General features: G+C 49.4%; 1 protein-coding gene across 4 annotated transcripts in view; it reads left to right on the plus strand.

Annotated features, from left to right (window-relative positions):
- The window catches only part of AAK1 (AP2 associated kinase 1), a 77,364-nt gene extending 61,624 nt beyond the window's left edge, over window positions 1-15,740 (plus strand). For 2 of the 4 annotated variants that reach the window (XM_080634335.1, XM_080634337.1), the window contains 2 exons: window positions 3,445-3,549; window positions 12,240-15,740. In XM_080634335.1, coding sequence (XP_080490461.1) covers window positions 3,445-3,549; window positions 12,240-13,393 — 1,259 coding nt within the window. In that variant the 3' untranslated portion in view covers window positions 13,394-15,740. Of the gene's footprint in view, window positions 1-350; window positions 462-3,444; window positions 3,550-12,239 lie in introns of all 4 variants that reach the window. The other 2 variants (XM_080634338.1, XM_080634336.1) reach the window with 2 other exon arrangements.

A 15,740-nucleotide genomic window follows, 5' to 3' on the forward strand; every position in this document is an offset into this window, starting at 1 on the left:
TCCATCTTTTCAGAGGTCTCCTATGAAGTAGGCAGCACATTCAGTTTCTTGCCAGAGTTTTGCCCTGTGTCTCTTTTCCCTTCCCTTCCCAAACTCCCCTTCACTGCCCCTACTTTAACCTGTCACTTGTGTGGGATCTTGTGGTTGTGTCCTGGGCTTTAGAGAGCAGTGAGACCCAGAGGATGTTACTTATTGCTAAAGGTGTTGGGACTCCCCCTGCCCTGGCTGCAGAGCAGCAGGGAGTGTTTCCATCACAACAAATGGTACTGGGAAAAGGGATGTGGGAACATGAGCTTACCAGTGTTTGTGTCCTGTTTAATGCTACCTCGTGGATGCTAACGTGGATTCAGACTCTCTCACTGGGGAAGACTCTCTGCTTGACTGTTCTCTGCTTTCTAACCCTGCTGCTGACCTTGTGGATGAGTTTGCTCCTGTAGCTTTCGCAGCTCAACCTCACAAAGGTAAAACTGTCCCTTTGTCTCTTGACACCTCCTGGTCCTGGGACGTGCTCTGTAGTTGCTCCCAGTTCACACAATCAGATGCTCTCCTCCATGGTGGTGATTTTTCTTTTTCCCCAAGCCATTGCTTTGTTTCCTTCCCAAGCTGGTTAAACTTGGAATGCACATTGAAGTACTGAGGGAAAAGGATAAATGAAAGCATTCAGCTTGGCTGTAAAGACAAGGTTTCCGTGAAGCAACGATGCAGCAGAAGGGATACAGTAGGCTTAAAGGGTAGGCTTTTGTATGCAGCCCTCCTTCAGGTTCATAAGTGAATGCACTCTGGTTTTGCTCTTTGTACATGGTGTTTAAGACCTGATTTTGGGCTGCATTATTCATTCTGGAAGGGAACCTGGTACCCAGCTATACCAGTGACACAGGTTGGTGAAACAGAAGGGATTTGTTAGCACGTGAGGCCTGGGACTGAGCTCTTCCAGATCTCGAAGCTGTTTTCCCTTCCAGAGATTAGCAGGAGAAGGCTCTTGAGGCACACTTCAGCCTCACAGCAATGGTGAAAGCAGGCCTGTAAGTGCAATACCCAGCTGAAGAGTGGAACAGCTTTGTAGTAACCCAAGAAAGCGGAGCTGGAGAAGAGAAGCAACCCCTGTGTGGCACATCCCAAGAGCTGCAGATCAGCTCTTGTTGCAGTGTCGGAGCTTGAGGGGAGCTGTGGCAACACTGTGCAGTGACCGGAGTTCTCTTTCCACTAACAAGTAAGAGTAGAGGGCCCTGAGAAGCTGGATCCTAACTCCAAGTGGCACCTGCCTACCATGGGCTAAAGCAGTTGGGAGCAGTGGGGACAATGCCAGATGTTAGGGAGTGACTGACATAAAGCCAGGCTTGTAGTGACTGTGGGGTGCTACACGTCCACCTGGGTAGGAGGGAAGACCAGGACTTCTGTGCTATTTACTGCCTTCAACAGAGGCCCACAGCATGGATGTTGACTGCTGAGTGCCCCTTGATGCTGGGTGTTGCTTAGCTCACTTGATGAGTATCCCTATAGCAACAGAAAATGATCTGTGCTGGGAGGACTCGCTGGAAAACCAGCCTGGAATCTATTCGTACACTTGATGGCACTTCAAAATGAGCTCGTGCTTTCTTCATAGAGCTTTTGGGTTTAAACAAGCAGTTGTTCTAATTGCTCCTGGCTGTAATACACTGTGAGTAAATGGCTTGAAATGTACATGGAGCAGTTATTCCTCCCTGTGTGGAGCACAGCAAAGCCCAAACACCATTGGTGGGACTTAATGAGACAAGGAATGAACGGACCTCCTGGGCTGCTCTGCTGTTCCCTGAGGAAAACTGAGACTTTAAAACCTTCCCAAATCTCATTTCTGGCTTGTTTTCCAGCCCAGCTCTGGGTGTCATCATTCACTGCACATCCCTCTCCATCTCTTTCTGTTTGCTTTGTCTATGCAGTCCTGGCTTTGAGGATAGCCAGCCTGTGGCACTGCAATGCTGCAAGTTATAGTGGGACCAGGAGGACTTGAAAGAGCAGCCACAGTGTGCTTTGTCCTTCACTAGGCTCCTTCTCTTCGCATCTCCTGAGTGCAGCACAGGCTGTAGGTATGGGAGAAGGGAGAATTCTCCTTCTGGGGAGGTTCAGTCCCTGAGGAGAGCTCAAAGGCTTTTGGAGGAGTTTTACCCAAACAGAGCCACTCATCAGCCTTTTCTTTCCTTATAGCCCACAGCTGAGCAGTGCCCCTGGTACAGCAAACTGCAGGGCTGTGAGCTATTGTGTGGATAACAGGAGGGAAATGGAAGTAGGAGGCTTGCAAAGGCTCCCGGGTAGGTTGAGAAGAGCCAGAGTGATGGCAAGATGAGGCTTTGTGTTAAGATGAAGCATCTTTGTGGTTTCGACACCTCCCAGGCCAGTCTCCTCTCAGATATGTGGGGTGTTTCTCTGGGTCTCATCTGTCAGAGGACAGGGTATTTCCACAAGTGGTTTCTTCCTTCATCTCACCTAAAACCTGTTATCAGATTTGTCAGCTTTAGGTGAAGAGCTTTTATTCTTGATGGGAGTCAAACAGCAATCTGCTCGTTCCTTGGAAACCATCAGCTTGGCTTTCATGTAGCGATTGAGGACCAGATTTTGGCAGGTATTTTAGGTGTCTAAGGTGTAATAAGCAGTGATGCACAGCGAGAGCCTCTGAAGGTGTGTAATTGCCTGATAAGGCAGATAAATGTCTCAGCTACTGTGGAGCTGGTTGAAAGTGCCTCCCACCAAGTGTCTCACTGCAGCTGACGTGGTTTGAGATCAATGGGACTGATGTGTCAGGGCTGCTCCTGGGGCCTTTAAACCCTCCCTGGTGATGTCTTCAGGCACTTGAAACCCCTTGCAAATCTGACTGCACGTTGCACTGCTTGTTCTGTCACCCCAGGTGAAAGCTCAGGGCTTTTGTCTCCTGTAGATGACTGGAGTTCCTTCTGTGGTGGTTCTCTTCTTTGGTTCTTCCCCCCCTTCCAGCCCTTTCCTTCTCCTTGTGCATGGGGGTTGGAACCGGATGCTCTTAAGGTCCCTTCCAACCCTACCTATTCAATGATTCTATGAGGGCTGGTAGCCAGACTGCTCTCAAGCTGTCCTAATACCTGACAGCCACTGGATGATGATGGAGAGCCCCTTCGGTCCTAAGGAGCTTAAGCCCTGGGCTTTTACCACAGCTTTGAACTATGGCAATGGCTAAACCTTCACATTAGCCCCATTTTATTGTGGTTCTCATGACTTGGCTTGCTTTGGGTTTGCCTTCCTTCCACTTGTGTATTGTCTCTCTTACTCTTTACCTTGTTTACCAGAGGCTTACCAGCTTCATTCGCCTTCTCAATGAAACTCCTGCTTCTAAACCCTGCCTCTGAGAACGTAAAAGATGCTCTAACACTTTTTAGCCATTCTAACCAGCCTTCTCTGCTGTCTTTGCTTCTTTACCTCTGTTTCTCCTTTACGCTGCAGAAGATACTAACCTGATATCAGGCTTTGATGCTCCTGAGGGCTCTGAAAAGGTGACAGAAGATGAGTTTGACCCAATTCCAGTGCTGATATCCAAAAATTCACAAGGTAAGCCATGCCGTAGGGGTGAAAAGGGTAGGAAAATGGAAAGCAATGACTGTAAACCAGTTGTGGGGCAGTGGTGCTGCAGCACGTATGAACTAGTTCAAATCAGAAACTGTAAGAGACCAGCACTGCAGCGTTCAGTGAGCTAGCCTTCCTCTGATTTACATTGGCCTTGAAACTTGCCCAGACTCTGTGAGAAGACTGCATGCCCAAAAAGACAATGGACATGGGAGCATCTTTAGAGCCCATGAAGCCAGGCAGGGCACAGATACCTCTGTGGCTAAAGCACAGCAGGGAACTGCATTCTCCTATGCCTTACCTGCTGTTGAAGCCAGTGGAAGGAGGCCCTTTGACTTTTAAGCTAAGTTGGCATGAGGCACAGGGAAGGGAGATGGTGATAACCCTTTATAACACTCAGACTCCTGCTGATAGTGAAGGCTGATGCCTTTCAAAGGCATTTGTGGGAGCTGGGTGCAAGAGGTTTGGTAGATGCCACCCCCCTCCTTTGAAGAGCTTTAAACAGAGTCCTTAGGCCACAGACTGGGAAGTTTCTCATTTCACAGCATTCCTGTGACCTGGATCACACTCATGTGATCTTTGCAGCCAGTTCCAGCCTTACTTAGGGTTAATATAAGCAGCGCTGTTCCCTTACAACACATAACAGTGCTGCATCTCATGGCTCTTGCAGGGATAGATGCAGGTAGCGTTTTGCTGTCCCATCAGTCAAATAGGCCTCTGCAGTTGAAAGCTTTGGATTATGCTAATGCAGGTTTAAAGCCAAACTCCAGGGCTCCCTTTTGGTCCTGTTTTGATTCTGTCTTTGGTTTGGTTGGGTTTTTAAGTTGGATTGTAGAAGCTCATTGACTTCCCTAAGGCCCCTTTTTGTTTGCAGCAGGAATGTGCTATACCCCTGCTCTGCTTCCACTGCTAGCTTGCAAAGACTGACACTCATTAGGTAGAAACCCTGCTCCTGCTGAAAGACAGAGATTTCTGCCAAAGCTGGGCCGTATATACCTTGGTATATGTACAAGGCATATATACATATATGCCTTGAATAAAGAGGAGCATCTCCCTTTCAGTATCAAAGTACCAGTTAGAGAAAGCCACGTGATAGCTTCACTCTCCTTGCAGTGGTTGCCAACTCAAAGATGCTCTTCAAACGGCAACTAAATGCCAAGGTTTAAAACCTTTAATAGTCCTTTCTATAGATTTAAAACCTTTAATAGTCCTTTCTATAGATTTAAAACCTTTAATAGTCCTTTCTGTAGATTTAAAACCTTGAATAGTACTTTCTATAGAGATGAAACCTTTAATAGTCCTTTCTATAGACTCTGGGACTTGTATTTACTTGATAGATCCTTTAGTAAGGATAGAGTTCTGCAGCTTGGGAAGAGGAAATGATTGCTGCTGTGATGTTTTGCCATGCAAGCCAGTTAGGATTGGGTGGTGGGAAGCGGGTGGAAGAGCGAGCAGGGGAATGCTGATATGTTCATGTGTGATACAAGCAATGAGAAGAGCTTGAGCAAATTTGCTGGTTTGCTTTGACTTTTGTCTTGCTTGCTTGCTCTTGAACATCTGAAACTGTCGTGTGCGCGTGTCCTGTTCACTACTGAATTCCTATCTCTCACACTTTCAGGTGGGCATTCTAGAAACAACAGTGGAAGCTCTGAGTCCAGTCTTCCCAACATAGCCAGGTCTTTGCTGCTGGTGGATCAGCTCATAGACCTGTAGCAGTGACACAGTAGCAGACGCAGTTTCTGTAACGTACCTAACCCTCCGTTTTCAGTTCCAGAAGAGTTCCCTTCGCGCGTGGTTCTTTTGGGTTTTGCTTCTTTTGTTGCTTTCTTTTTCTCCTCCATTCAAAGGAAACCAAATCTGCCAACAGGAGCCACTCACCCACCTTTCCCCCTGTTCCCCCCCGGGCCCTGGGACAGAGTCTGTCTCAGGTCTCCAGGTAGCCCATGCTCTCTAAAGCTGGTCAAAGCCTGTTACGGTTCCTTCTGCACGTGTATCTATAGCCTGTGTGTAAAGGGAACACCATCCTTAGCCACCCTGCTGAGATGTCCACATAGCACCATGGAAAGCCTAACTACATGAAATTAGAGAACTGGAGCTGATGTATGATCCACAGACTCCTTTCTCCTTAGAGCAGTGTGTGAACAACTGTGTTTCAACCTTGGTTTGGGGTTTGGTTTTTGGTTTGTTCCTGTTTCCTGCTGAATGGGCACGAGGAAAGGGACAGGGGAAGGCAGGGGGGATGTCCTTCTCCTGCACAACACGGGTTAGGAGCGCTGAGGTTTCTCAGTTACCAATGGAGGAGGTACAATTACTTCCTCCGAAGTTGTCCTTGTACCTCTGGTGATGGTGCATTGAAGAGAGCTTTCCCGACTGTCCCCAGCTGGTTAACAACCCTGCTTGTGAATGAACTGCTCTTCCTTGGGGAGGGGAAAAACGCAGCCAAACCTGGTTGTTAAAGCTGCAGGAATGACCCTAAGGGAGATCTCGGAAGGTTTTTGAACCGAATCCATGTGAGTATGGCTGTGACTTGCGTTTCGCTGACCTTCATTTGGATGGAAAGGGCATTGTGGCAGCAGCAGATGTATTCTCTGTGACTTCCTCCCTGTGTTAGACTGGAAGGAAAAGCAAATCCCCCCACCACCACCTGTAAATTGTGTACGAATGAAATTGTCCTCCAGTCGTTTGTCTATTTTTAATCCTGGTTTTAGTCAAGCATCTGGTATCTGTTCTGGGTTCCCCGTTTTCTCTTGTACCTGCGTATAGTGCGAACCAGTTGAGTATGGAACGCATTTGTTTCAGTAGACAAAGATTACTGTGGACTTCACTCCTCAGTCTGTGTGGAACAAGCATGCACTTGGTTCGGATGGTTTGAAGCTCAGTGCTGCTACAACTCGATGGGGTTTTACCTTTCCTCTTCCCTTCCCGTGCTTAGTTGGTCCATCAGCTGGATACACTAACCTGGGTTTCATTGGCTTCTGGTCCTGAAGTCTGGAATTCCTCTCTTGTATTTGAAAGCTCTTTCTGAACAGAAGGACTCTTCCTCTCTAGTGGAATACTTCCTAGCTTCCTGCTAACCTTGTGTATGTGTATGTAGCTGTATTAGTACTAAGTGCAGTTTCCCATGTGCGAAAGTAGGAACGACTGAAACCTGTGTGTACTGACCTCTTGCTAAGAAGGAAAGCAATCCAAGCTCGTGACTCCTTTCCTCTCTCCAGCCTCTCTGCTATTCCCCACCCTGCCACTTAGTTGAACAACTCCTGTAAATAGAACCACCGTGGATGGTGTCCGCTCTCCATTCCTCTTCTTTTCCAACCTTACACTTACTAATAAAAGTATTGCTGAAGTGTGTTGTATCATTCCCTGTGTATACTGCACTTCCCAAGAGAAGCTTTACATGAGAACTGTTGGAAATGACCTTAGTCCAATTGTGGATAGAAACTTCATTATTTTTTTGGGTTTATATTCCTAAAGCACAGGCGAGCTGGACTGGAACCCATGAAGATGTTATAGATAGAAAGTTATTGTATAGTCAGATACTGAGATTATATGAAAAGAGAATGGATTTTACAAAGTAACCACCTACTGTATATTAGAAACAAAGATTTCTGTGAATTAAAGTACTTTTAAAGAATGTTTAAGGTTTTAAATCTGATGGCACTTGTTCAAGGGCGTTGTTCTGGAACGAACTCGAAATGCACTGGGTTGTGAATAATGCTATTAAATAAGCAGATGTGAATGGTTATTTTATTGCTTTTTCCAGTAGCTGTGCATGGAGCTGGGTGGGAAATGGTACAGTGGAAGCTTGCATTTGAGAGGTGTCTGTTGTCTTGACCTCCTTCATCCGAAAGGACTTGTGGAATGAATGGAAAATGAGAGGTGGAATGAGCGGAGGTTTGGGATTCGTTTTAAGCTCTCCAAACCCTGTGGCTGCCCTATAGGTGCTGGTGGGCTGCTGGATGTGAAAGCTGCTGCTGTGAAGGGACAAAGAGAACTTGTCTGCCTGGGAGACATTTGGTGCGGTCCCAAAGTGGTGCCAGAATAAGCCTCATAGCGATGGTTGGAGCCTTCTTTGAAGCTATGGGAGATGTTTGTGTCCCCTTGTGAGGGTCGCAGGGTTGGTGCTGTTAAGGACCGTAACACAGGTGGACAGGCAGCAGAATCACAGCAGCTTCTCCTTCCTGCCCTAACGGGCTGGAGCTTGTTCTTGGCATTACCTATTCAGGTGGATCCTCCTCATAGGAGCTGTAGATGCTACGACTACTGTACTACATGGAGTAGCTGGAGCTTCAGCCTCTAACAGGCCACTTACACAAGTGAACGTCAGCTGGAGTGAATCTGGGCAGAGCAAAGTTCTTTTTAGAGGGGGCTTCTTGTGAATGAATGATGGCGAATGAATGAGGATGGCATCCTTAGCCTGAAAGCTTGCAGGATATTGCCTCCAGAGACTTTCCAAACCGCCTGCCTTCAAAGTGGATTGAAAAAGAGAGGACCACTTGTTACAATGAAGGTTTAGATGCGATTCAGGCCAGAGTTCAGCAAGTTTTGGGGTGTCCAAGCAAACATCAACGTGTGGAGCATGTGGGCCTCTGGCTGCAGGTCATCGGGGATGTGGCATGCTGCAGTGTGTGTGTGTGTCTGCAAGGAGCATGGTATTCCCTTTTTAGCCATTACGTTTCCTAGTTCAGGAGCTCGCAGGGATCAGCGTTGGGGATGGTCAGTGTGAATGTGCTGGGATGGAGTGAGTGCTCAGATGAATGAGGTTTATGGGTGAGACAGGTCCCTGTGACTTGACTTCACTGAGGTGCTGGGCACTGCCCATCGGAACTGCAGCAGCCAGCAGGAAACATGGGATGGGGTGGGAAGGGGTTTTCTTTGTGTTCATTTCTTGCCCTGGCAGAAGCTGTGCTCTGGGACAGCCGTACCAATGCACCGAAGCACGGGCTCTCTGCACAGCATCGCATCTCGTTGTGCCTCGGGAGGAGGGGTGGGTTGTTGGAAGGATGGTACTAACCTGAGACTTGTGCTCCTGCCCTTTCTCAGGGTTTAACCCCTAGAAACTCACCTTGTGTTCTTGTGGATGGAACACGGGGCTTGTGCACAGTACAAATGGGGGTACAAACGCTTCCTTCTGCTCCTCGGATGTCACAGTCATGGTGATGCTGAGCTTTGGTGTTCTCGGAACGCTGTACGGGGCTGCTCTGTCTTGAGGTTTGTTGCTTCCAGGAATGGGAATGCAAGGAGAAACGCCAGCGTTTCAAGAACAAAGGCACGAGGAGTCCTTTGACCCTCGTGATCCTGCGTGCTGGTAATGGTGCTGAGGTTTAGATACCTGGTCCTGCGTGTTGAGACCTCCCGGACTCTGGCCGGCTGAAATCAGGTGGAAGAGTAGCTTTAGGCTCTAGGAATGCCTCCATCTCCCCTTTCCTGTTCTGGGCTCTGCTCCAGCAATGAGCTCATCATCCTGGTGGCTGCTCTGCCTCCTGCAGCCCCGTCATAGGAAGAGTGAACGTTTTACAGCATTCCTGTCACTTATTCCAGTACTTGGCCTCTTCAGGGCATGGTTTTCCTTAGAAGATGGAGGAACTCCATGTGGCAGTGCTGTGACTCAGGGGTAAATGGTCTTGTAAATACTGTCTGATGGGGCATTCCCAGGTTACCAGGTGATAAAGGGTTTTAATAGTCAGGTTCTCCCTGCAGAGAGGGAGCTGGAGTGGGGTTTCTGCCTGGAATGCAGACTGATAGGCACAGGGGTAGGGCAGAACCCGAGCTGTAAGCTCAAGCTCTATGAAGATTGGATGCTGTAAAGGAGCGGCAGGAGCGTGTGTGTTAAAACCTGGGTTCATTCAGAACCTAAGGGATGCTTCCCCATGAAGTCACGCACAGATCCTGGAGCCCAGAGGAGGAGGGGGACGACACAAAAGAGGCAGCTGCCTGTTGCCTGTGTCCATCTTGGCCTAGGCAGATGTTAGGAAGTGCTGCCTCTGCAGAAGAGGCATCTCTTTGTGTGTCGGTTCAGGCAAACCATCTGCCTGGCTCTTTTCAGGCCTCTTGCATGGTGTGAATGGGAGCGCAGTCAGGCAGGGGAGGGGCAGGGCTGCGCACAGACAGGCACTGTCTCACCGGCCTTGTCCTTTAGCAGCCCCTGCAGTGACCCTTTCTGTGCTGTACAGTGCAAACCTACCCTTCTCATGTGGAACCGTCCCAGGCGTTCTGAGCTCAGACCTCGGAAGCATCCCTCAGCGCTGGCTGACTGCGATTCCCTGTCCTCTGAAGCCTCCTCTGCAAAGCCTGTAGATGTGGCTGCCTATGGGAGTGCGCTGATTGTGTCTCATTAGCTCTAACCTGACCTTTACACAAAGGGATTTGGGGTTTTCATGGTGTGATTGCATATTTTGGTGTCTTAAGCATAGCTCAGACCTTTATCTAACTTATAAGAGGAGATGTCTAAGCCACTGCCTAGGCATGCTCCCAGATGTTAGCCAAAGGAAAATGCTGGCATGGGGATGTCTTCTTTGTAGCGGTGCTGCTGCTGCAGCTCCTTCTGGGACTGTTCCTTTGCTTTCTGCCAAAGGAAGCAGATGGGACCCCAAGAACGTGGGAAGGAAAAGGTGCCTGAGGTCAGATGCTGTGGGATGGTACCTGGAAGCCAGGTCTTCCTCCTTCAGCATCAGAAAAATAGAACATGGATTATAGCTGGTGCTCCTCCTCTCTTGTCAGTAAATCCCCACGGTTCCCAGTGCATGTTGCTATTCCTGTGGCCATTTCCCTTGCTGCTGCGTTGCCTGGCAGCTCTGAAACCAGCTCAGCACCGGAGGCCAGAAGGAGCTCCCACTGAAGCATCACTTCATTTTCTCCTCCCAGAGTAATTCAGGCACCGGTTCTGGCCTTACTGAGGAGGAAAGCGGCTTCCCTCCTCACTCGGGATGGGCAAAGAAAGCATTGGGAAAAGTCACTTTTCCAAACCCAGTGTTCTGCCTGTTACCCAAGGTCAGACACATGCTGCTCTGTCCTACGCAAACAGGCTCATGCCGTGCCAACCCTCCTCTTGCCCTAAGTGTCATCGCTTACACAAATGTAGGCACCTACTAACGCAAGGAGCTCTTTAAACAGAATTCAGCTCAGATGACTGCTTTGTACTGGTTTTGTGCACCGAGGGGCACTGCTTTGCGTCGAGGTTCCCCGTGACGAATGCCTTTTTCCTTCCCTTGTGTTCCTGCGCGCTGTGTTGCCGTGAGCACCGGGTCATTCCGAGGCGGTTGCGTGATGCAGTGACTGGTTTTGCTCTGCTTCAACCTGTGCTCTCCAACCCTCCCCGTAACACCTGGTAAATACATAACCAGCCTCCTGGGAGGAAACCCCACCACTCACACGTACTGTTCCTGCGGGCTGAGATTAGCATCTGGGCTTAAAGTGCTGCTGGCACCGTTGGCTTCAGGAAAGAGCGATAGTATTTTTGTAGAGTAACTTATGGAATGTTCCTATCTCTACACTGTCTTTCCGTAGCAGTGTAATGTATCCAAGTGAATAGTTTCCCAATAAATACTGGTTTGGATGCCTAATGAATGACTGCTGTGTCTTTACTTGTGAGAAGGGGTTGACTTGCTCTGGAGGTGATGGAGAAGCTGTACATGGGAATGGTTCACCGGGTGATGCTCTCTTGTCGTAGCAGGGTGTATTGGTTAGTACCTCACTTATTCATCAGATACCGTCATTACCCTCCTCATTCTTCCTGCGATTCACTCTGCTTCATTTTCACGTGCCTCTTTCCTATCCCCTTGCTAACATGAGCCCAATGCCACACTCCTAACGTGCCAGTAGTTCTCTGAAGGTAAGCTATCTTGTGTTCTGTCTGTGTGAGTCGTAAAGCAAAGCCAACCCCATCTTGGGCTCTTCTACCTGGAGGAGCCCAGAACAGTGAGCCTCTCCCCACACTGTCTTGGTATGCTAACACAGAAGCCAGCCAGCTCATTAGGGTTATGTTAGATGCTTGATTCGAAGCCATGGTGTGAAGTGTTGAAGATCATTTGCCTTGCAGTGATTTAAATCATAAATAATGCTGCTGTAGTTAGCAGGGTTTATTAAAGGCCACAGGCTGGCCTTCATCCTTTGAGCTGTGCATGTTATTTGAGCAGGTTGTAGGGATCCATCCCTGTGTATTTTACCTACCTGAGTGTAATTCCGTGTACCCCAGGGGATGGCTGACAGCAACAGAGGCCATGCCAAGCAGTACCTCTGCTTGTAGGGCTGTCAGCAAGCACCAGTGCAGAATGAGGTGACAGAACTTGGCTGTTTGCTGCAGCTCCACTCCAGCAGCACGTTATAAAGTGAAAACCTCTCCTGTGGTGGTTGTTGTCGTGGGTGGCAGAGAAAAACCTTGTGGGTGCTAAGAGGGTGCTGGGGTTGCCCATTCGTGTGTCAGGCATCATCCATCTCTTTCCGGGAAGCGATGTCCCTGAGTTGTGAGGTGGTGCTGAGCTGTGTCGCTTTGTGTGTCTTCAATCCCTTCACTGGCATTTGTGTGTTCTTTTATTTGCCCTCCTTCTCCTTCCCATTTTCCATGCGTGATGGTGGTTTAAATCTAAACAGCATGATGTTTCTTGTGTAACCAGTACCCTTGTTATGTGCGACTGAGGAGATGGGGCTTGTTGAGTAACGCTCTTCTCTTGCGTTTTTAGGTCTGCAGAGGGATCCAGCCCTATTCCCAGTGGTAGCTCTTGAACTCTGTAAAGGACCTGCTGGCAGTGATGGACTTGCTCTGTACAAGGGCCGGTGTGAGATGCGGGAGGTGAAAACGCAGCACAACTCAGAGTCAGACTACTTGGCAAGAGATGGTCCTTCAAGCAACAGCTCCTTCTACAGCAGTGAAGGAGAGGGCACAGACCACGAAGGGGACGTTCTGGATTGCAGCGGGTCCAGGCCTTTGCTGATGGATTCGGAAGAGGAGGAGGAAACCTGCAAGTTGCGCCCAGGGTTCCTGCAGTCTGTGCCCAGGGAAAGGCATGAGGCCTCCAAAGAAGATCCCCACTCCCAGCCTAGAGCAGGGGAGCCGCTGTTCCCTGCCTTCCAGTCGCACACCGGGGAGGTTTTTAATGAGCCGGATGTCTTTGCCACGGCTCCTTTCCGAAGCATGAGGAAAGTGCCCGATGAGGTGGATGTCTTTACCAAAGCTCCTTTTATCTCCAAGGGGAACATGGCTCTGAGGCATCCCGAAGAAGCAGACGTGTTTCTGAGAGCCCCTTTCACTAAAAAGAAAAGCGTGGAAGAGCTGACTTCCCATAGTACATCTAAAGAGTCATTCACACCTCCCGTCCTCCTGAGTCAGGCCGGCGATGGCCAGCGCCAAGCTAACCCCGTGATCCCAAGCCTGGACTCTGCAGTGTCTGGCTCCACAGCCTTGGCAAGAGCTCAGTATCCCTCTGCAGGCTTTAATCAGCCAGGAAACCTTCATCCCTCTTCCATGAGAGCCCCCGAGCCCCAGGAGCACATCCCTGCTAAAGGCTGTGTGCCGCAGGAGCAGGGGGGCACTGCCGGCGAGAGGAGCCCGGGAGGAGCCGCGCTGCCGCAGGAGGCCGTGCTGGGCTCCGTGGCTACCAAGCCTTTCCGTCCACAAGCCCTGTCCAAGTACTCCCGTCACTACAGCCCGGAAGATGGGCAGGGGCTTGACGTGAAGCCCATCGCTGCTTACAGAGTGGTTTCCCAGACCAACAGACAGGCAATAGCAGGATCTGTCTCTGTTGGCCCTCTGTCTTCCAGGACTACAGAGCTGCCCGGCGGGGATCCCTTTGCTGCAGCACCCTTTCCTTCCAAAGCAGGAAAGCAAAAGCCTTAATCTGCTGTGAGCTGGGAGGTGTGCTTCCCTAGGGCCACCTCCCACAGGACCTTGAACCTCTTAGTTGAAATGAATGATATAGCAATATATATATATAAATAATTGTTATTTTGGGGTCAGAACTCTATTTGCAGTGCTATATAGCTGAACCATTTTAAGTTATGTTAGCCTCAAACCTGGCTCTCAGGATCTTCATATCCTTTTCAGTTGCTTCTTACCTTCCTCCTCTCACTGTCTTCCCCTCCATTTATTGTTTAGATGCTTTCCCAGACCAGTAATATTCCATCTTTTCTGGTCCTGGCTGGGAAAATCCATTACAAGATGAATGAAAAGGTTTATGGATTACAGAGCAAGTCAAGCGGGACTTGCTACTGCTCTGGAAAGGAAGTGATTTCACAGGTTAAAGGGTTCTTGTGGCTTCTTCCCTCTTCCCTATCAGTGCAAGACAGCAATGTTGTATATTCCTGCTGCGTGGCAGCGATGGCAAACCTGGCAGTCGTGCTCCGGGGTCTGTCGTGTGCATCCATAGGTGATGCCATGCAGGAGATGGTGGCACCAGGTCTATGTTAGAGCCATTTCTTTCAGTTCATGTGCATATTCCCTGTCTGGTTTATGCCCACCCAGGGATCTGCTGATGGTGGTGTTGCAGGAGGGAGCTGGGCAGCAGTTTTACAGTATTAAACATAAGCCTTACCGAGAAGCTGAGTGTGCAAACGCCTCCCTGGCTGTCCTGAGCTCCATACCTCATGTGGTTCAGCGCTGGCTGCAATCTGGTTAGACTGAGCTATAGGGAACCTCCCCTCTGTTTGTGAGCTCTGCCTTTTGTTTTCCTGGTGATAAAGGATGAACCTAAACAAAATCCATCCACGCTCCTTTGGGAATGTTTCCTCTGCTGCCGAAATGCTGTGTGTTCTACCCTGTTCCCAAGGAGAAAGGCAACTTCTCATTGGTTGTTCAGTCATTGATATAGGGAATCCCAGTACAGTGTTTGGAGGAAAACCAGCCCTGATGGGCAGAAAGCAAGCAGACTGCGTGCCCCTCTCCTTCCACTGATGTAGGACAGGGATGAGAGTGAAACCTCTCAGCTCGATTCTGCAAAATGCCTGGTTGCAGTTGTCTCAGATCTGCAATCTCTGGCCCTCAGAGGCTATTTAAGTGCGGAGTGGCTCCCAAAGATCCAGGTGTAGGGACTCTGTGGGCTCCCAGTCGCTGATGGGTCTTTGCAGTGCAGTCATCCTTCCCCTGAGAGGTGCTGGTGCTGCAGAATGCCTCCCAAGAGAAGATTTTGGTGGGTTTAATCTTAAGGACTTGACTTCTATGGAAAAAAAAAATCCCCCTTGATTCCAATGGTATCTGGCCAAGCCTCTTAAAAGCCTCATGGTGGCCATTTCCCAAGGGAGTTTGTCCCTTACGGTGTGAGCTGAGCCTTGCACTGAAGGTAAAGGACGTATCTTGCCTTTGGGGGTCTCCCACAAGCAATGGGTGGCTTGCTGAGATCAGGATGCAGAGCAGATCCCTGCCCTGCCCACTCGCTGATGGGCTTGTACTGGGAGTACTGTCCCTGTCAGAGATGGAAGGATCAGGTACAGCTGCTCCTAACTCACTGGAGGCCCACTCGGGAGAGCTTCTGCAGCTCACAAATAGACTTCAGTGTAGGTTGGCAGGGAAAAGACCCCTGATACCAGCTCTAGTACATGGCTTTGTCCAAATAATAAGCCCTAGAGGAATGCAATGGGCACATAGAAGATACAAGTGAAGGCTGCTTGAACAAAGCAGAGCACTGCCCAGGCCAGGGTTGACTCCTAACCCAGCAGTGTAAGGGGAGGAGGGATGGAAAAACCCTGAATGCCAGGAGCTGACTAGCAAAGCGTGTGCAAATAGGAGTTACCAACTGCTCCAGGTTTCCGTTCCCCTCCCCAAACTCAGTCCCTTCCAAACTATCTCCAGTTGCAAGAGAGGAGCCAAATGTTCTGCTGGACGTGCCTGGCGTGGGGATCAGTTTGGGCTGAGCTCTTGCAGCCCTGGGATGGGGAGGGAGAACACTTGGAAGCAGAGAGGCTTGCACAGCCTGATTGCTGGGAAATAGCAACTTGCTGAGCCCACGTCAGGTCCAGTTCTGCTCTGCTACACTGGGAGTGAAGTAATATTGATGCATACTGGTGGGTTTTGTGTCCTCTGTCACCACGTCTTGAGAAGTACTGTAAAGAATTCCCTGGATTTCCCCGGAGATGTTCCTTCAGCAATGCTGAGGCTGTTGTTGATTGTGTTTTGTTGTTGCTTTCTGTTTCAATCTATACCCGGAAGGCGGTTGTTTCTGTTCTAAATACACACATGATGCACACCTCAA

Source organism: Psittacula echo, assembly GCF_963264785.1.
Source record: "Psittacula echo genome assembly, chromosome: 25".
In the NCBI taxonomy this organism is placed as follows: domain Eukaryota; kingdom Metazoa; phylum Chordata; class Aves; order Psittaciformes; family Psittacidae; genus Psittacula; species Psittacula echo.